We start from the raw sequence: 22,345 nt of genomic DNA on the forward strand, positions 1-22,345 counted from the left end.
TGCTTCCTAATGCCCAGTCTAAACTTCCCCTGGTGCAGCTTATGTTATAGGATAGGCAGTATTTTTTGTTAGACTGGTATGGCTGTAATTTATTAACAAGTTATTCAGGTTGGAAGCAGAGACGAAGTCGTTCTCGTTGGTGCCGACTTTTGCTTTTTTGCCCAGCTGGTGGTGGCTTTTCTCCCTCTGCATGCTTCCCTGGAACTCCTAGAGCATTCTTCTTACAATACTGGCATGCAGTCCTTGTAACCTCCCCTGGCGTGTGCCTTTCTGATTACTAATCTTTACAGAGCATGTGCAAATTGAAATGTCATCTAAGGGCAGGTGTAGCTGCCCAGGTCTTGCCACTCCTGTAAAACCAGTAGAACAGTATTTGATGGAGGGGCCCAGGAATACCTGATTGGAGGAGAAGTAAACTTTTGCTGAGAAGGGGTAGACTACTGAAGATGGCATTAACAGTTGCCAGGATCCATATTAAAAATCCTCAGCAAAATTTATGTTGTTTTAAGAATAAAGTCTTTAGAAACAAGCTTTTCAGGAATGCTAATAAAAAATATTTTGGGTTAGGCAGTCACAGAGGGCCAGAATAATTGAAGTAGTGAAGAAAGAGGAGTAGACAATTAAGAAGAGTTAATGCTCTAAAGTCTTGACTGGCTGTGCACTCCAACAATTAGCATAGATGGTCAGCAGAAATTGCAGTAGATGGTATGCATGTGAGCACAGGATAGTTTCTCTGCTGTCCTCTTCAACTCTGCAATCCTTCATCCTTCCTTTTTGTTTCTTCCTAATCCCACAAATGGAAAAATAAATTGAAGAAAATTTTGGAGTTTCCTTAGATCAACTCTGCATACGCATTTGATTTCAGAACCCAGTCTGAGTTGAGTCCTTGGTAAAAGGAATGTATGTTTTACACCTGTTTCCTCTCCTCAGAACTAGCAAATTTGATTTTTAATATGAGCATTTTAACAAAAAGTATTTTAAAACTTGTACAAAACACAGCTACAGGCAGAGTTTTCTTCTTATAATGTGGTCTGTGTCTAATTAACGATCACACCATTTACAGTCATAGGATCATAGGATGGTTAATGTTCGAAGGAACCTCTGGAGATTGTCTGGTCCAACACTTCCCCCCCCTTAGAGGCTTGTCTAAGCTCTTCTATAATACAAGAGTGCTGATTTTTTTTGGCTTCACTCTTTAAAATACATGAGCTAAATCTAAGGAGATGTACATAACAGAGCTGTATTTCATCTATATAGTTGCTAAGTTAAACCAGCAGTATTGCCATGCTTCTAAAAGCTGAAGAAGGGAACTGATACGGTAACAGTCCTGCGTAAGTACTGTGTAACTCTGCTGCTAAGAGTTACCCTTTTTTTCCTGTGAATATGCATCTAATTGCAGCATTGATTAGTGTTGCATGTTCACAAAAAGGGAAAATTGACCCCTGCTGAGAGTGGGTGGGGGGATTAGAGTTTTTTATTGAGATACCATCTGCTTCTGTGTGTACTGAAGACATGTTGAATGTTTTCTTGAAAATAAAGTGACAATCTGAGTCAATAAACAGGTTCTATTTGCATCTAATTCTTGTAACAGAGTTAATCTATCTGCATATTTGTTGTGATACCATCACTGACAGAATTAAAAGTTGTTCTGCTTTTATTCCTCCCTGGTTTATTTTTATTTCAGGCGAAGTATGATCTTATGTGACAAGAATGCTTTTGTTTTAGCCATGGATTTAAAGGGGGGTGGCGAGGGTGGTTTCTATTTATCTTTTTGTTTTTCTTGTTACCTCAGCTGTAATGCTGTGAGCACTGCTGTAAAGATCAGCTATGCTATTGGTCAGGTAACTGGAACTGATTATAAATGGATAAAAATTCAAGGTTATAGATAGTTTTTTGAATGTAGATATGCTTTGCTTTAAGGTTTACAATGGGGCAATGGATTACTGTTTGAAAGAATTTCCCCATACTTTTAAAGTGTATCACTTGGCTAATATTATTCTTTATTGGCTGACATGAAGTATGAGGTTATTTATCCGTGTTGTGACTTAATATACATATTATAAATGCTTCTTCTGGTTTTATATTTTAGGTCTAAAAATATTTGGTGGGAGATTAAGTGGTTCAACAAGTAACGCTCTCATGGATGACAAAGAATTTCCACCAAATGATCTACAAATAGACTCAAAAAATAGTCTTCCTAAAAGAGTGGAAAGTTTGGCATCTCATTTGATTTCTTCAGCTGATGAAAATGAAAATCAACTTGACAATGATGGGAATGAGGTTCTGACCAGTGGTAGCGTTGCTATGGGACGACAGAATAAAGGCGAGCAGGACAGCATCAATAATAATGAGAATATGGACAGTGGAGACTGTACCCCAAGCTGTAAGGAAGGTGAGACTGAGAGGAAATCTGTAAATGTCCATATGGACCCCCAGCTGGAGGAAAAGCCTGTTACCGAAAAACAGCCAGGTGGAAAAAGAAGTCCAAGAAGCAGGAGAAGCTCCAGTAAAAAATCTAAAGGTACTTTAGCAAAAATATTTTTGTTCTGTTTACTCAAAATAACAACACTGTAGTTCTAATCTGCGAGCTAATAAGAAAGATATGTTTTAGTTGTCATACTAATGATTTTTAAAATTTCACTAAAGTTTTTTTCCATTTTTTTCCCCAAAACTGTTAATAGTCCTAAATCAGATTCGGTTCTAAGTGTTTTCATCTTCTGCATTTCAACATTGGCTGTGTAGCAAATGGAACATATCAAGGAAGCACAAGTAGAGGGAGGCGCAGAATTTCAGTATGGAAATTGGGCTCACTTCCAAATCAGAATAGCCAGAAATTCAGGCAATATGGTTTTATTCATTTGACCACTGTGCTCGAGTGCAAGATTTTGGTGTCTTGATACAGTGTCAATATTTGGAATCTTAATAGGAGTACCAAATAGCTTGATCTTGATCTGCTATTGTCAAAATGTACTTACATTTTTCAAAGCTTAGTAGATAGTCCTAGGATATGCATTTTGGGTAATGAGCTGTTCAACAAATGTGTTTCTACCGATTTTTGATGCAATTTCTGATTTAGACCTTTTGGATCTGAACTGGATAAAGAAAATGTTTTTGTTATGTGTTCTTATTTGAGATGCTTCTTCCCTTTTCGAATGAGTAGGATTTGTCTGTATCAACACAGTGTGTTATTGTATTAGGTTTTTGCCATAAATCATAAACTTTGTGTGTCGTCATCCTGCAAATATATTAATTAAAATCAGTGTGTTTCATCGCATATGTATCTTTTAAAGTTGCTTGGAACAGCTGAATCATGCCTGCTTTCCCCTGCCCCCATGTGTTGGTTTTTTTTTCATCTGAAGACTGAGAAGATGGGGATTTGGCTACTTAAAATAGACAGTTTTAAAATATAGTTTTCCTGCTAAATGACAAGTCTTTTATGGCCTAATCTGAAAACTGTTGATGATTTTAAGGGATTATAAAATAGGTAAAGAAAGGAAAGGAAGGAAGCCTTGCATTCCGTATCTTGTACTTACAGGCAAAATCTAGAAGAGAAAAATTATATTTTCTAGTAGACATAAGAGGATCCTGAAAACTGTCATTATAGGGAGAATGAGTTCTTATTAAATGATGCAGAAAATCATTAAATATATATTTCAGCTGTAGATTTAATGTTTAAAAATAGAAGAAAATACTTGAATAAAAGAAGGGATTGGCAGAAGTAATTGAGAACCAGTCATTTCTACAATGGAAATAACAAAAAACAAGTTGATGAAATGTGATACGAATGTGTGGACAGAAGTATCTGAAACACAGTAATGTTTCTGTATATGTTTGCAATGCATTGGAACTAGAATTATCCTAGCTCCTACAATCAGATGTGCTAAAAATCTCTGTATCTGGTTGAAGATTCACCTGGTTCAATATCTTTCCCCTGACAGTGGCCAACAGGATGGGTAGGTAAGAGTATAAGGACAAGGCCAAGAGGCAGTGATTTGTTCGTGTGTTCTCCTTGCTATCAGCAATTGCCCCTTCAGGACTTCCCTAAGTGGGAACTGGTAGACTCTAATAGCTTCCAGTGAATTTGTCACCTGACTTGCAGTTGTTTTTTGAGCCCATTTTGGTGTCCTGGAGTAAATAGTTCCAAGATTTCACGTATACATTGTTTGAAGAAGCACCTCCTTTCAGCTGTCTTGATGCCACAGTAGATGTATTAGAGTCAACTGACAAGTCTATAGGTTCCAGATCCCAAATTTCTCTCACATTCTTTTTGTATACTAATAATAGTTTTTAATAGATTATGATTATATCTCTTTAAGGAGGACTCTGGTGATCACAGAAGTGATGCAAATTTAAATTGGAAAATTTAAACTTTGGTCATTATTCATCTTTGATTCCTTGTAATAAATCCTACTAACTTAGGTGCAGAAGAGATAGTGATTCATGAAGTGTCATCTGCTTCAATGTATTTTTGTAAATGTGGACTTCAAATCCCTGTTTTCTGAAAATAATTTCATTTTTTTTCCAAAAGATTAGTCCTGGCATAACTAGTGACTTAATACTGTAAAATCACACTGTGTAATTCCTTAATGTAGTGTGGCATGGTAAGTTGCGCTTAATCGTTTTTCCCCAAGGTAAATTCTGTAACATACACTTTTCCTGTAAATTACTCAACTTATTTCTTGCAGCAGCTTGAAGGTGAGGGAAGAAGGTGGAGTGGATGGGATGGATTTGGTGTTACAGCAAATGAAATATATGAATGTAAACTGGTCAAATTATATTAAAAGTCAAGCAATGTTATTTTATTTAGGGTTCTGTGCCACATTAAACTAGATTTTGAGCTTGCTCAGAGTTATATCTTTTCCAACAACGCTTCTGTCTTAAAATCTCTTCAGTCTCTTCTCTTAAAGATGAAATATTTTCTACATACTTGCTGGTTTGTTTTTTTTTTAATACTTCTTGAATGAATCAGTCTGAACCAGCTTTCTAGTACTGAGTTCCCAAGAACATTTAAAAAAAGAGATTACCATGTGTTGTCTGTACTAGAAGCTTTTGCTACTGGTAACTTAAGCTAATGCTACTGAATGTGAAAATTAAAATTCAATAAAAACAGAGAACACTATCCATTATTTTATTGTGATAGCTTTATTTGATAACAAATGCCTCATACTCACACCTCTGACTCATCCTCAGGCAGGTGGCAAGAGCATCTTAATTTCATATACTTGCAGTACTGACAAAACAAAAAAAAGGTGAGACATTGAAAAATGGGTTTGTCATTTTTATTCACAAGGTCTCTCAAAATTGGAACTTTTTGCAAATATGAGTCTGTTTCTATGAACTCTTTGGGAAATTTTGAGAAAGTTTCCTTCTCCCCATGTCAGTTAAAACCTCCGTGAGTCTCACAGAACAGAACAGCTCTCTGCCATGTTCCTAGTGAGTGCTCTGGCCACTGGAGGGTTGATATCTTCTGTGTTTTTTTCACATTTATTTTCATAAAGGCTTTTTTTCCATTCTACTATGGAACAAGATGGTTTTTAAATATTAGTGCTTTGCAAAGTGAAAAAAGCTTAATCCTTGCTTCTTAAAATATTCGGAAATATATGTAAGATACCAGTCTTTAGTAAAAAAAAAAGTAATCCACTTTGGACAGTAAGATTGATTGATTCCAGGAAAAAACAGTGTCATGTGCCCTTTTCAAGAACATGGAGGGAAAAAAAATAAATAGAGATCTTATTTTGTCATAAAGGTGTTATGGGCTGGCATTCCTAAGTGTTGCTACCTCAAGAAAAGTTACTGGTTATGGTGCTACTAAGGCACAAATGCTGTCTTGTGTTTAAAATAGAACAAGGTGGAATTAACCTGAATTGCTATAAGGCATTGTTTCAGAATCAGGAGAGTAATTTGAGGGCAGAATTTGATTCCAAGTGAGTGACAGCTCAACTATATGTAGGAATAATATGCAGTTTATATGTGTTTGCAACAGTACCACACTGACATTAAAACGAAGGTTTTTCATGATAGTTGCTATTGAGCATGTTCCAGTCAATGTTCATGGTGCAGTTTCAAGTGACTATTTTTTTTTTTTCTGCTAAGAGAAAAGGTTTGCGAGAACATGCGGACCCTCTTTTCTGGTTTCATGATCACATGCTGAACAGAAAGCTATATTTTTAAAGACAACCTTAGTTTCATTTATAAAGTTCTTCCTGGTTTGAATCTTGCATCCAGTTATGTCTCTTGTTGCTTTTGGCCCACAGCAAGCCCAAATAAATACTGGAAAAGCAGAGATGTGCATTAATATTGAAAAAGTGATGTTAAGTTACACCCATATTTTGCCCTGTGAAAATAGACACCCACAGAGATTATTAGCACTCCTGACCTGGATAGTTTACTTAATAAAGAGTTTGAAATAACCAAAAATAAAACAGTGGAGCATTCAGTGTACAAGCTAATGCTTTTCTTAAGCCCTAAATCTTAAACCTGAATCATCACCATAGGATGTCAGTTGCAACGAACACAAGGGGGTCTGAAATATGCGGAGTGCCCAAGCTGTAGAAACAGAGTCAAAGTGTGATGGTTACTTGAAACAGAGCCCCCACCTGTCCTTGGAATGATAACATGATTTTCAGAAAATGGATGGAATTGGGAAAGAATAACATACTCATCATAACTTGAGTTTATAGAAGTTTATTGTGCACATTTCAGTGGCCAAATTCTCTAAATTGTTTTTCAAAAATTGTGGGATTGTTTTTTAAAAAGTTCAGTCCTATGTAATGTATCAAAATCAATGTTGTTTTATGAAAAAAAAGTTAATGAATTGGAGCAATAAACTTTAGTTTTCTGGTTACTCCTAAGAGTTACAGGAAGCCATCATTTATTGCTTCTGTTCTCTGATCTTTGTGAGAAACTGGTCCAGACTATCCATGAGTAGTTGATTTCTCCCACTACTATTGCCTGCTCTGCACTTCTGCCCTAATCTCATTTAACATTTCCTGATAACTGTCATATTTTTGATCAGCAACATAATACAAATATTGCTTTTCTAACAATAAAATGTGGGATTTGAACCCAGAAAGTTTTCCTGTAATATTTTTATACTGTTATGCTTTACATTATCCTTCATATATGTTGCCAGTCCTCCACCTGCATGTCTTGAGCTTTTTCACTTTTGTAAAATTGAAGACGGGAAACAGTGGACTGCCAGGGAATGTAACATGGAGAACCTACTTTTCTGTCTAGCAAGAAGTTCTGGAGGTGAAATTCAGTTTACACATCCTTGTGTCGTTGTTACCAACACAGATCACCACTGCTGGCTCATTCCCAGGACTCTCAAACTGTCCAACTATCTAGGGTAGTCATCCTTTTTCCTCAGCAGGACAGTCCCCTGGGACATCTGTCCCTCACAATAGAATCCCCCACTGTCATCATCTGCTTCTTTCTATCTTTTAAGATCCTGTGAGGAGCCACTGTGTTATCACCTGAAGAAGAGGTCAAATAGTCTGTCCCTGTTCCCTTCCTGGGACTTCTCCCTGTACAAGCTCCTTGCCAAGAGTGAAGAGACCAACTGAGAAACTCATTCACGCTCTCCTCACCTACCTTCTTTTTTCCCTTTTTGAGCAAAACTGTGTTGCAGACAACCCTGTTTTCTGCCTCTGCTGTATTACAATTCAGTCTTAACATAGAAGTTTGGACACTTGGATCCAAGCATTGATCTTTTAGCTGACTGTAGCATCAGTCACAACAGTATTTTAGGTCATCCTGGTTTCTTATTAATAACTCTGTAGAACAGTTTAGACTGTAGGGCAGTTTAGACTAGGTGGGGTTTTTTTTGTCCCAAGGTGAAGTCAGGTACCAGTTAAAAGTGTACAGAAATACCTGATGTGTGTCACTGTGGTTTTTCAGGTTGGTGAGCTGACGCTGAGACAGACATATCGCAACTAATTTTGACAAGACCAGTATTTTATTTACTTGCAGGGATGTTATTTAAGATACTAGGCTTTTATTCATAGCTTTTGTATTTAAATTTCCTAAAAAAGCAACTTGACCTATTTTTTGAGTCCTAACCTCATTACTTGTTCTTTTTAAAGGAGTTCCTACAGTGGGAACCACAGCAATCAAAGAGGAAAGTACTCTTATGACAGATACAGAGTCTGTGAATGCTGAAGGTGATGTTGAAGCAAAGGAAAACTTTCACCAAAAAGAACAAAAACAAACATTGCAGTCTCTTTTCTCGTTGCTCCGTGAAGAGGTTGAGCAGATGGATTCAAAGATACTGCCCCTGTGTCTCCATCAGGTACTTCCTATGATTCTGGGGTGTTGCACACAATTTTGTTTTCATTTGAGACCTTTATTCATTAGGAAAAATGCATTAATTCAACATGTGCCAATATTCATATCTGGACAGGGTATTTTTGATACATCTCTTTGATATAAATCAGGGATTATATTTGAGAAAGAGGTTTCTCTTTAATGTTGCAAATTATAGATAATTTACATTTGACAGAATTTTAATTATTATTTTTTTAATCTGTGTTTGAAGATATATCGGATCACTCCTTAATTTACTTGAAACTTAGCATTAGGGTTAACCATTTGTACTTTTAGCTACACCGAATTTGGTGGTCGTTCATGAGTCAGTATAAAGGTCTTTTTTGGAAAATAACACAGGGCAAACAGACTTCAAAACACTTTACAAATGTTAAGGAGTGTCATCAAATATGATGGAGGTGAAATCTGTTTGCTACTTTTCGATGATGAAGCCAAATCCTAAGGATAACAGCCTTTTGAAAGTCATACAAGAACTGTGACAGAACTGAGAACAGAATCTGCATTTCCAGATTCAAACATGTAGTAATCAAACGCCATCTCTTTTCTTCCTAAGAAATATCGAGCAATTTGTAATGGAAAGTTGGAAAGAAAGCTAACAGAACTCAAAAGGATCATAACACACTTTTTAATCTGGGGGAAAAATAAAGGATTTTAAAGATAGCATTCATGTTTTCATGTAAAGTGAGTCTATTAAGAATTTTTTTTCCTTTTCCAGTGAATTAACCTGTCATCTTCAGTCTTTTTCTTTAGACTGCTAATGAATCCTGCCAGTAACTTTCTTTTATGCCAAGTTAGCAAATATTCTTCTATCACATTCTCTTTTTATTCCGTGTGACAAAATTAAAAAGAATTCAAAATAAAGAGCTGTGTCAGATGTTCTGGAGTATTAACAATCCACATTGTTAGTGGGAAGCCTATATTAAATATTTAAAGGCTATGGGATGTTCAGTGCTGTTCTGAGGGTTAACTTTTAAATAAAATAGGCTGTAATATTTTTCCTGTCTTTAATGGGATTCATGTGATTTGTTTAGCACTTGTTACAGAATCTAAGAAGTATTCTTTTTATAAAACAAAGATACAGAACTTCGGCAGTCCCAGAAATCCTTAGGAGACTACTGTGGAGAGCAGACAAAATGTGCAAATAAAGAACATTAGAAGTCACTTACCAATTCTATTTTGGAGGTACTGGGCTCAGAATGGTCTAGTGGTTAGTAATAAGACTCAGAGCCAGGAATATGCAATTTGTAATCTAGACTCCAATATCAAATTACTGTCTTTTTTGAGCAATCACCTTTAGACTTTTACAAAAGTGCCCACTTGTTAAGTCCTTCAAATTATGAGTGCCTAAACTGATATGACCCAGAGATTTCAAGACTGAATGTGTCCCACAGAAGGCATTGAAGTGTCAGCTATGAGGTGTCTCAACCTGAATGTTCAGGTATCAGGTACCTACAATTACTGGACACATTTTGCAATAGCATGGCTAATAGGAAGGCTGCCAATGTCTGCTGTCCCTGAAGGTTGATTATAGTGCTTGTAAAGGTTACTGTTACTGTAGAGTTCTGGGGAACAAAATATTTTTTACTTCTGAGGTTTATATTTTTTGTATTTTATTTCATTTACAAAGCCATCAGTATTCCTCAGCTTTCTAGGAAAGCATGCCCAGTTTTCTAGCAAGCACAAATAAGATTTTGTTTCTGCAAATCTCAAAGATTAGTTCTCCACAGGGAGGAATTAGAAGAAAAATATTTTGTTTACCACATTAGCTTTTCTATACAGTGTTACACTTTTTCCTTTCCAGGTATCAGCTCAATTTTTTCTATAATACTCCCCACCACCAACTCAGAGTCAAAGTGAGATTCTTATTCTGATAATAAACATGCTCATTTTCTGACTGTCTTTGGATACTTACTTTCTCTGAGCTGGTTACAAGGACTGTAATACAAAGGTGTCTTTGCCCTTTTAGTCCAAGAAATAATCCTTTATGGCAGTTAGGGGAGAGGAGAAACCAAACTGATACCTTTACTTGATTAACAGAAAAAGTGGTTTTTCTAACTGGCATCTCAAGTTTTCTTCTGGAAGTTCTGACACTTCCATGCTTGTAATTTTGGCTTTGAAACACCTGAAAGTAAAAGCATCACTAGGAAGAGGGTAGTAGATCTGTTTCAGTAGTCTGCAATTAAAATACGTAGCTTTGATAGAGCAATAACTCGGTGTACCGGAACATAATTTTCTCTTAGGTTTGCGTGCCTGTGTTCTTGGTTTATACACAGCTTCTGAGTATATAAACTCTTCGTGAGCATATATTTACTGTTCCTTTTTGCAGTGCTCTGTTAAAGATAAGTGCTATAAAATGACCTAGCCAGGGTGAAATTGTTTTGTTCTGTTATAAAAATGTCAGCCTAAGGAGAAAGAGCCTCAGATCTGTTCCACATCATAGCAGCTTCGGTGCAAAACAAAGAACTGCCATCTGGTTTAACACCATGACTTGCTCTGTGGTTGAAGAGCTTCTGATATTTATTGTCATTATTTATTATAAGCATTTATTGTAAATAGGATGTAAACAGGAAGGTCATTGATACGTCTCTGATGCTGTGATAGGTGATATTTTTAGTGTCTTTTGTCCAAAGTTTGTTCTTTTCTCATCAGTCAGGAAGCCCCCATTTCTCCATTTTGTCACATCGCACTGTAATGCTCAGGAGAGCTCAGCAATTATCTTATTTCAGTCAACCATAAGGAAGCAATGGCCAGTAACAGAATTCAAACTCTTCAACTCATATCAGTAAACACAGTAGTTCTGGTTTAGGTAATTTTAAAGCTTCTAATACGATCATTTAAAAAGTTTCTGAAATAAATGTTGTTGTAACAAGATAAAATCCAGCTAGCATTTGGGCAAATCCATTTGTGTGAGAGGACTTCATGTTTATTTGTTGTTTGATATTCCTTTTAAAGATCTTTTCTAGAATAAGAATACATGTATTTCGTCTGAACATTCATATTCTACCCAAACAAAATATGAACCTGCAAACAGATGTTTAAAACTGTGATAAAAAGTTCATATTATCCTTACCCCTATCATTAAAATTATATAGAATCCAAATTTTTCTTTGTTTACTTTTGCAGATAGCTGAGACCTATTTTCAAGAGGAGGAATGTATCCTTTTGCTTGTAGAAATTGTTACATGCTATTAAAATAATCTGTCTTTTTAAAACATAAAAGACAAATGCTTTACCATTGACTCGGAGGTTGTGGGTCAGGGTTAGAAAGGAGTGAACAGCCATAATTTACCCATGAGTGAATATACAATGTGTGAGCAAGTCCTTCTTAATCAGACAGCTGGAATATGAGTTAAGTAATAAATCCACTTCCAAAAGCTTTACTGGTACAATAATTAGTAGTTGTGCACAAGCAAGGAAGTAAGAAAATATTTTCAAATAACTTCTGTTTTTATAGGATAAGTTCTGTTCTAAGTGCAAGTGACTGGGAATATATCCAATCTAGATAAGGTCTGTATTCTATTATATCAAATAGGGCACTGTTATAGTAAGAACAAAATTGTTGTAACTGTTGATTAGAATATGTACTACAAGTGTCTTGATTAGAATAAAAATACCAAACACACTGAGCTAAGGGAGATAGGCGACCTACAAACAATAGCAACATGTTCTTTGGCAAATGCTAATTAGTCAAAATTGTATCAAGGTAGTTTGAGAAAATGTCACAGGAAACTATGGGTAATTGCTTCTGGGAACAGCTAGTTCAATGGTCCAGTTTATTCTGATTTGTTCCTAGATAATACAAGTAAGTTTGGTCAAAAAGTTATAATAGTTGAACTGCTGGTAATTACTCTGATAAATTTCAGTAATTGTGGGAGAGGATAGTCATATCAAACCTTAAAGTGAAATTTATATTTTTAGAAAAGGTGGAGTGGGTTTTCCCCTGTTTGCTTTTAAAGGAAAATGACCAGACTATAAAAAGACGAGGCAAGAGTGGTAAGCCCTTAAGTTATATGTGATTCACTAAGGTGTGTCATAAATTACAAAAGCTGTCCATACAGATTATTTCTTTATTATGTAATTTCTTACAAACTAAATACAGCAAATAGGCAATTATAATGGTTAAATAACAAAGCATAAGAAACCTGGAAAGGTATCCTTGAAACCTAGCCAAATTATATTAGCCTGTTATACAAAACCAGACAAATAACTGTCACAATATTATAAAAGCAATGTATGAAATAAAATATCCATCACTGTCTTAGAAGACGGTACTTCTGTCTTGGTCATCCTAATACAAAAACTTCCATCAGAAAATCCAAAACATCCAGCACAAATTAAAGGCATGGAAGAATTCTGTAGTAAATTAAGGCTCTGCAGGGGAAAATACAGTAAATTTAAAATGCATTCAACAGTATGATAGAAAGACAGTTTTTCTTTCACAGAAGTTGCTTTCATTGAAGGGCACTGTATTTAAAGCTGATCAGAGGAAATATTCTTAATGCAATGTACACCTGATGTGTGGAATTCAACACCACTATATAATACATATTTATGAAGGATATCTCTTCTATACTTGCGACCATCAGTTTCCTGAGGTTAATAAAGAACTTACTTGATCATGTTGCACTGTATTAATTATCCATGACAGACATTTTAATTCATCCAGTGTAGAACTTCATATTAACAATAATTCAGGGTTTCTTTGCTGTGATCTCTAAGGCTGTCTCTCTGATCTGTAATTCTGTTTCTAATAACAGTTTTCTTGAAGGCAGGGAATATTCTTCCCATTAATATAATTGTTCGTAAGCCAAGCTATGTATGTGTTGAATGAGTCTAACAAAAATAACAAGTACTGGTTGTGGTTTTGTAATAGTTTCTCCAGTATTTGGCATAAACAATAGAAAATATTTTTTTCTATATTACTAAGAACCTCATTCACTGTACTTCTGTCCTCATTGTACTGTAGAATTAAATTTAAAATAGCTGTCAAAACATGGCTTTAAGCAGAACAACCAGCTTGGGCTTGATGGAACTAGAATTATCCTGACTACTACAAAATGTATAATTATCAGCATACCTCCGTGAATATATCGATAACCCTAAGGTGAAAGAGTTCTTCATATAGAAGAAAAGTAAGCAGAATCTTCAGAAAGAAGACAGAAGGTGAACTCTGCTGTCCAACAGTGTTGTATACAATGGTTGGAAAGGGGGAGGGTGTTTTTTGAAAGTTTGAGTTGGGGAAATTTTTTAAATACTGTCTCCAGCTGGTAAGTAGAAAGAAGCCATATTTGCAGTTAGTTATGGTTACTGACATAACATTGTATTTCTGGAGAGATACATAGTGGTATTTGTATAACTGTTTTGCGTTTCATTTCCCAGAGATTTCATTTTCTGGTGAGAGTTGTCAGCATAGTGATATTTTGCTAATTTATTTTCTAGAAGAACTTCTGTTGGTCTTAAGGCATGTGGGAAGAGGTAGCTGCTGAAGAGAATAGGGTTTTAATTTTTGGAACTTTTATCAACTTATTTAACTTCTTACTTGCTGTTTTCATGTCTGCTTTTATTTTCTTTCTTACACAGAAATCTGGATGCTAGCCGTTATTAATTTTGATTCGATTATGTCAAATTCCAGGTACAGAATGATTGCCCTTTCAGGTATGGTGCCAAATATAAATAAATCATAACATGTCCATATATGTGTACATTTTCTTTAACCTTCCATTCAGATGAGAAGGCAATGAAGTTCATTCAGCTTGAACGACTGTATCATGAGCAGCTGCTTGCAAATCTTTCTTCCATACAGGAGCAGTGGGGTGAGTACAGGCTAAAGTAGTATGACATAAGAAAGAGTTAATTTGTTTGTATTTCTAAATAATAGAGTATAAATTTTTCCAGTTTAAAAATGTTACATAGCAAAAGCAGGATTTATATCAGTTTCTCTGAGCTTGTTACAAGAAAAGTATTCGAGCTTCAGATTTCTTCTCACACATTTCATGATGCAGGTGTAAATAGTTTGTAATGACAAACTAAAGAATGCTTTATTCTATTAATTGAGACTTTGATTGATCCACAGTTGTTCTGAGATTATTTTTTGTTTAGGGTTAGTGAATCTGATGTGATTAAAATAAAGTCTGCTGTGAAAAAATACAGTGCTTTTTGCATAGCCTGAAACAAGATTGTAGAGCATACACAGAAGAGTTGTCAATATTTCTCCATTACTTTCACATTACATTTTATGATAAGCAAATACTACTTTTATAATACTTTGGGTAAAAATGATTTTGATTTAATTTAGAAAGAAAATGGAAAACAGCAATTCCTAGTCCAGTTACAACACTGACAAATTCAGCTAAAGAACTGAGTGGTGAAGAGTTGGAAAAGCTTGCTAGAGTTTGCTCTTCACATCAACAGTAAGTATAAGAATATATTATTACTTTTCCAGTACTAATATGTTAGCCTAGCTGCTGTCTGATTGCCAGTATAGGTGTTTTCAAATAGTCAGTCTCAAAATATGTTACATCCTTTTGACTTCAGTGAAGTTGGTTATAAAGTTGTGTTTCTTCTTGATATGTAATTAAAATATTTCTGACAGCATCAGTTTTCACAGTGTTTGAGGTTTGCATACGAACTAGATCTGAACTGTTTTCAGCAAACATGAGTTTGCCAGAAATGGAGTTTTTAGTTAACTTGTAAGTATTTTCAATGAAAGTAAAAACCAGGTAGTGTTAATTTAGGAAGAGAGAGACTGTAAAACCGATAATGGTGATCGTGTCTACACCTGTTGTTTTAATCATTGTTTTTTAAATGCAGTTGCCCAGTATCTCAGACTCCATCACTATCATCTACCCTATAGGATTTTATTCCCAAATTTTCCACATTTTAGGATAATTTCCTAATGCTGAAAGTCATTCTTGTTATCTTGTGTTGATTTCATATAGGTTGCATGAACATTATGCAGCCATGATTCTGTAGTTCCCTAGTGTGGCAGTATTCTGAAAAGTTGTGAAATCTTAGTTCACCCCTGCTTTGCCTGATTCAGCAGCCTCCCAAATCAGTACATCACAGTATCACAAACATTTGGGCAGCGCCTAGGGTGCTCATCTGGGCAGTAACACATATGGAATTGTAACCATCAGGTCTAGCTCTAGCACCATAGCTGCATCTTTACACCCACAGCCTGCTGCGACTGAGAGACTGCACTCTGAGTGCCTGCAGGGTTCCTCAGCCTACGTTTCCTTGTGCGTGGCCTTGCAAGCCCATCGAAAGACTAAGATTCAAGTCTATTGCAATTTGTGTGCTGCAATTAGCAGCACCTCCCTATTGTCACCTTGTTTGTCACCTTGTTGAGAATAACTCTGCTTTCTTCCTTTAATTCTTCCATGCAGCCTCACTTTAAAATATAGAATTTCAGTTATATAACATCATTCCTAGTTCTGAGAAACCCTGCAATTTGATAAAAATTAAGGTTTGTGTTCATTTGCCATGAGCAGTTCTCTGTGTTTAATATTATGCTTCCAAACTCTCTAGGCAAAAGTCTATTTGCTTTTATTGTTTCATATTTATTCTTTTTTCTTAAGCTTTAGTCTCAATTTGTTATACTTTAATTTTTAATGAATAACATGCGGGCCTCAGAAAATGTGAGCATTTTGCTTTTGTAATTGAAAGTAATTTAACTTTTTCTGATATTCAAGCTCTACAGCTGCATTCTGGACATGTTTGTTCTTTAAAGATAATTTTGAGTGACCCTTATTTGAAGTTTAAATGGTAATATTTAAAAGTCATTGCAACTTCTAAAAGTTTTTATTGGAGAGCATGAACATCAGTACTTTTCCCTATTGTGTCTCCTACTTTTATTTTTTTTCATTAGCTTTAAGCAAAATGCTCAACATTTGAACTTCATTGCTGTATGAAAGGCTGCAAGACAGATTGTGCATGATAAAACACACTGTGCGTGAGTCTACACAGTTTGCAAAGTCCGTGCTGACTGTTAGCAGTGCTGACTCACCTGTGAATCCCAGTGGAATCAGCGGGAGCTGCCATATCTTTCGGCACCAAGAAAACGTGTCCCAGTGTAAACAGTCTGTGGAGAGGGAAATATGTTTTGTGGGGTTTTTTTCCATTCCTCAATCTCTGTTATAGTGATCAGTATTTTTAATACTAGTAGATAGTGAGTCTTTACATTATTTGTAAAGTTGGTAGAGTTCCTTCTGAGCATAAAGTTTTACAGGAATTTAGATCGCTTGATATGTTGCAGCAAATTTTCTTTTGCCTGCGTTCTCACTGAGGTGGAGCAATGTTTGGGCTGATTGGTCTTCTGGTGATATTCACGTATGGTACAGATCTGTGTTTGAAAGTATGCTAGCATGCTGACAGTGTTTCAGTGTAAGAAAAGTTCTGTGCTAATATTAGAGCAGAGCAAAGGCTTATAAGATTTCAGTGACATTTGTTATGAAGTTATTTGCTACTAAGTTTAATTTCTTCTTTTCTTTCTTTATTGCTGCAGGCCACAGGCATCGAAATATAAGGTAAGCAGCTGATTAATTGAATTCTGCTTTGTCAAAGATTGCTAATAAATATATTTTTAATATTATTAGATAAAATTTTTCCAGTTTAGTATAGAAACTGATGTTTCGATGTCTCAAAAAGTCACAGTGTTCCTGTTTAATTCAAAAAATTACAGGAATTACTATCATATTTTACAGCTAGTAGCTGCAGAAGATACATGGGAAAGCAGACATTTGCTTCAGTTAGTGGAATCAAAAAATTTCAAGGAAAGAGAAGCTGCTGCTTTTAAATCAGGTATGTGTGTGTATATGTACGCGTGCATATGTTTGTTTTAAATATTATCCTGTAATGACATATTCCTGTAAATACTCTGAAACTATTTCATTCGAAGCTACATTTGCTGTAGATTTGAATCCCACAGATTCATCCATTTGCGCAAATTTTAATTTTTTTTACAACTGCACAATGGATGGTACTATGCAATTTTAATTAGTCATTGATATTCAGAATTGTAATTAAAGCAATTCTAGCCTCCATCAAAAAAATGTTTTTTAAATGTGTTTGCATTTATAGCAGCCTACATAAGCTACAAAATTGTATAAAACTAGAGAGAAGATACATAATTCATGTGTATAAAATATAAGATAAATGACCTGATGACAAATATTCTGAGTTATGGCAGTTCAGTATAGTTAACAGTATTAGTAACTATTTCAAATTACATACGATATACTGATTTTGAGACATATTTTTCTGTAACAGCACAAAAAATTAGGAAGCTTTTAGGGGGTCTGGAAGAGAAAAACATACTTCAGTTAATTTTTTTTCAGTACACACTTTTATGTCAGCTTCATTTTCCTCCTCCTGCCTTGGGGCAGTGGCTGTTTTGTTTGGGTAATTTGTTAGAACTATTGGATTCTTATGAAACATGCAAATTAATGAATAGTTAAAATCGAGACAGAGGGGGAAAGAACATAGGTAGACTACTAGGTTGTGCTTTATTTCTCCTCTTTGAGCGAAAAGGGGGGGGGAGGGCAGTGGGGAGGTTGCCAGGTTCCAGTTGCCAAAATTGGCCTGAACTGAGTACTTTTCCTCAAAACCAGCTATATTTTCTCACAAGATGCGGTCACTTGGGCCAACCTTCAGGAGGTCCCTTTCAACCTAAACTGTCCTAGAAGGGTTTGTCAGCCAGGATGTTCAAGAGAATTGGGAATCAATAAACATACAGAGACACAGTTCTCTATGTTTGTGGATCGTCCTCATCTTCATCTTCTTTTACCATGAACCCTATATCCTGTCTTTTCTCGCTCGTTGTGCTTGTAGTCTAACTAAACACCAAACACTGAAAACACATAGAAAACACAAAACGAACATGTTCTACAGTTCAGAAAGCAGATCAAAAGAACCCAATGCTTTTTATTTTCGAATGGTTGGAAACTCCCATGGAAAAAAATTAGGCACTTACAATTTTTCCATTGTTGTTATTCAAACTGGGAACAAAAGCTTTCTGGAGAGCAGAATTTCTTAACATTTGAAACTTCTGAATTAAGTGGCATTTTGTGTCAATGTTAAAATACTGTAGTACAATATCTAGACATTAAAATTAATGTGGAAGTAATTAATGGTGTAAATTAATTTTTTTTCATACCTTTCTTTTAAACATAGAATTAGAGAATGGTTTTTGTTGGAAGGGACCTTAAAGATCAACTAGTTCCAGTATTAATATTTCAAGCCTAACTCAAGTTTAAATGCTTAAGATTTGCAAAAGATGCTTTTCACAAGATTAGCACATTCTTGAGGAAGCACGCTGACAAATCTCTTGATCTATTAAGCAGTGCATGATCAATTAGCTGCTGCTGCCCCTCACTGAGTTGATGCGTTGGCAGCATGGGGCTGAAGTTTTTGTTGCAGTTAGAAGGTTCTGGGTAGGGAAGCCATCAGTATGAACTAAAACAGAAATTGTACAAAGATGAGCCATAACTCTGAATTTGTATACGCTGCTCGGTGCGGTGCAAAAAATACTGGAGCTGTGGCTGAGTGATCTAGCTCAGGAATAAAAGCAATATGGCCATTTGGGGCTGATTCTTGATTTTGCCTGAACCTCATCAGAATCCTATACTATAAGAACCATACCGTTCCTAATATTTCAACTAACCTGTTCAGCCTTAGCCTAAATGCATGGGCCCTCTCACTGAAAAATTAGAATGCTTATCTTCTGCTTTTTATGTGTTTTTTTTTTCTCCACATCATGAAAAATGAGAAGTAAATGTGTAAGCTTTTTCTTCTTCTCTTAGAAATTTATCTGCCAATCTGCAGGGAGAACTGCTTAAGTCACTTAGCTGCTGGTAGTAGAAGTCTGGCTTACAGTGAGTCAGCATAAGCATAAGCTTGCAATACATACAGACATTTTTCCAACGTGGGAAGAAACTGTTTATACCCTGTTTTCTTTTAGGTCATACAGGATTTGTTTTTAAATGGGAAGAGGGACAAAGATGGAGAAGTGCGAATTCTCCACTGATAGAATGCCGTAGGTCAGTACTCTCTCTGCTAGGCTGTCTTGGATTAACAGGGTAAAAAAAGTGGTGGCTACAGGTTTCTGTGATGAACAAAGCAAGTGTCAATTTTAAATCTGTTTGGAAAAAAACCACTTCTTACATTACCATAAGTGCTTTCATTTCTAGAAAATTTGCAGTCGAAACTTTGTTATATCTCTGACAGTTAGAGAGAAGATACTGCCATGTTGGTGGGTATGGCTTCCTTTAACTTAGTAGGAAAAAGCATCTTTTCTAATTAAGTGTTCAAGTATTTGTCTTAACTTGCCTTGAGTCTGTAGTGGGCATGTATTGTCGAAAGCAGGTGTTTTGAAGTAGGTGTAAAGAAAATATTGAAAGCTGATGAAAATTTGATGTGGAATGTAACAACGATCATTACATCTCAGTTTGTGTACGTCTGTAATTAGGTAACAATGCTAGGATCATTTACTTTCTTAGGAACAGAACCCTGAGCTCAACAGCCACCTTTCATGGTAAATAATTTGATTTAATTTCCGATTCCATTTAATCTTTGTTGCAGTTGGGGCTGCCAGCACAGATGCTTGTTGTAATGTGGATGTATCCACTAGGAAAAAATGACAGATGGTAACAAAATCTTGTACCAATAATCCTGGCTGTGTTTGAACTTGTGACCTATATGTGAAGGGCTCAGTATCCTGTTACAAATCCCTTGAGCTGTCTACTCAACTGTATCTAATTTTCAGAAAGTTTTCTTCTTTCAGTGTTTTACAGAAATTAGGTTCCCTGTACCCTTTCAATTTGTTAATGTTCTGATTTTTTTTTCTGTATTTTTATATGGTTGGATAGTCTCTTTTTCAGTTTCCAAATCTGTCTTTTCTATGCTACGTGGTATTTCATTATCCTTTAAAATGGGGATAGTTTAGAATTTAATAAAATTGTTCAATACAATGAATTAATGCAAACATTTCTTTAACGACTAATGAATCTGATGCTGTTTCATGTAACAAGTTCAGGAAATTGTTCAGATTTTAAGTGAGGTTTTAACAGGTGAGGAAGGATAACATTGGCGCAGAGATCTAGCTAGCTTGCTTTACTATTCTAATTCTAAGCACCCCCTTTCTCTCTTCATAAGCCTAAAAGGGGAGATTTGTCTTTGAGCTTCTCATAATGGCTAATGTCTAATAATTTTATTGAAAATCTGAGCTAACCAACTCCTTCATCAGCAGATCATGCTGATAGTAGGTGAATTCACAAGCTATGTAGATTTCCCCTTGTTTCTCTCTGAAATTTCAGATAAGAAAAATCATTTTTCATTTGTATTGTAAATGTGAATACATTTCTGCAGAAATAAGCTGCATCCAATTGCATTTTTTAATATGTAATACGATTTACGTATCCAAAAAGCAACATCTTTTTATGCAGTCCGTTATGTAAAATATTGTAATTGGATATTTAATTTAGCGTTAACCAAAGGAGCTAGTTACCCACCTAAAAGAATTGAATTTAAAATGTATTAAATGAGTATGTTTTCAGCTCCTTTAAAGGAAATGCAGATATCTCCCCGTGTGATAGATACACTAGCATCAAAGTACAGTTTTCTGTAACTAAGTGCATTTGTCTGAATTCCAGACCTCCATAAAATATGCTTTAGAAAAAATATGGCTGTTGAGAAAGATACTTACATACGTATTGTACTTGAAGCATGGGAGTAACTCTTTTCAGGAGGGCACTAAAGCATGTGCTTTGCCTGCAAGAATGTGTGCAAATACTCTGCTGAATCAGGAGTCGGCTTTTCAGACTACTAACAAAACTTTTATTCTGATGGGAGCATGAAATACCTGCCCTTCATGGGAGTGCATTTTAAGGCATTAGGTTACAACGTTATCAAATCACAGTATATTCTTTCCCTCCTGGGCTGATGCTTTGAATCATTTAAAAACGCTGGAACTGTTTTCCTGTTGCACTTAGGTAGTGAAACTTGTCCTGGTGTTGGACCAAAGAAAGAAGATAAACAGCTGAGCACTAGTTCTCCAGATGAAAACAAAACTGAGACACAGATGGAGGCAGCAAGCCTTTGGGTAGCTGCAGGAAAGGACCACATGGAGGAGCAGCACTGCAGTGCTGAATCAACATTGGAGCCACACACCCAGTCCCCAGGGACAGTGGGCAGGCCTTCTTCGGGCTGTTTATCATCTGGAGATGCCGGTAAAGATAACAGTTTGCAGCGGAGAGAAAGACAGCTCTCTAAGGATGCGGGAAAAATAGAAGGCACAGCTGGGGACCCTGGAGTGAAACTCCCTCTTGAGCCAATGGTAGATGCTTTGGTTTTAACAGATGCTGATTATATGCCTACTGATTTGTCTCCTACTGATAAAGATGTGCAAGCTGATAGAAATCTGCTCAGATCAAAACATGCTGCTGGCTCTTCAGAAATTGCTAGTGGCCAGCTTGGAAACAGTGGTTTAAAGCAGCAGCAGAAACAGTCTGATGATGATCATGATGATGAAGAATCTTCACGGTACAGAACTGAATCAAATGTATGCCCTGAATGTAATAAAGTGTCTGAGCGTGAGAGTACTGCCCATTCACGAGTATGCAAGGAAATACAGAGGGCAGCAGGACAGGAGGAGAAGGTAAATAATGAAGAACAAGAAGATTTATTTCTCAGATTTTTAAATGGTAACATAATAGATACTGAAGAATCATTTGCAAATTTAGCAAACCAAGAGGACTTTGACACTGTTCCAGGTATTTCACCTGAACGAGGATCTTACAACTCACTGGAAGCTTTATCACTAGATGACAGCTTTTCTTCTCTTGATGAACTTGCAAGAAGGATAGAGATTGCTGAGGTAAATACTGTGAATCCTACAAACTCTTACATGTTTCTCTCAATTAAAATGTTTTAGATATTGCCAACTTCAAAAACTGTTAAATATTATAAACATTATATTAAAATGTATTATATGTACATATAACAATACAGAAAATATATATTATAT

At 35.8% G+C, this 22,345-nt stretch overlaps 1 protein-coding gene across 1 annotated transcript; it reads left to right on the forward strand.

Annotated features, from left to right (window-relative positions):
• Positions 1-2,139: 2,139 nt before the first annotated feature.
• Positions 2,140-22,195, forward strand: CNST (consortin, connexin sorting protein; the record flags this gene model as incomplete). Its single annotated transcript, XM_010079847.1, has 8 exons — positions 2,140-2,521; positions 8,085-8,290; positions 11,449-11,479; positions 14,052-14,138; positions 14,621-14,735; positions 16,829-16,850; positions 17,028-17,124; positions 21,312-22,195. Coding segments are annotated over exons 1-8 (1,824 nt in total), but the record flags the coding sequence as incomplete, so codon positions are not given.
• Positions 22,196-22,345: the final 150 nt, after the last annotated feature.

Source organism: Pterocles gutturalis, unplaced genomic scaffold (genome assembly GCF_000699245.1).
Source record: "Pterocles gutturalis isolate BGI_N339 unplaced genomic scaffold, ASM69924v1 scaffold29874, whole genome shotgun sequence".
Taxonomy (NCBI): domain Eukaryota; kingdom Metazoa; phylum Chordata; class Aves; order Pterocliformes; family Pteroclidae; genus Pterocles; species Pterocles gutturalis.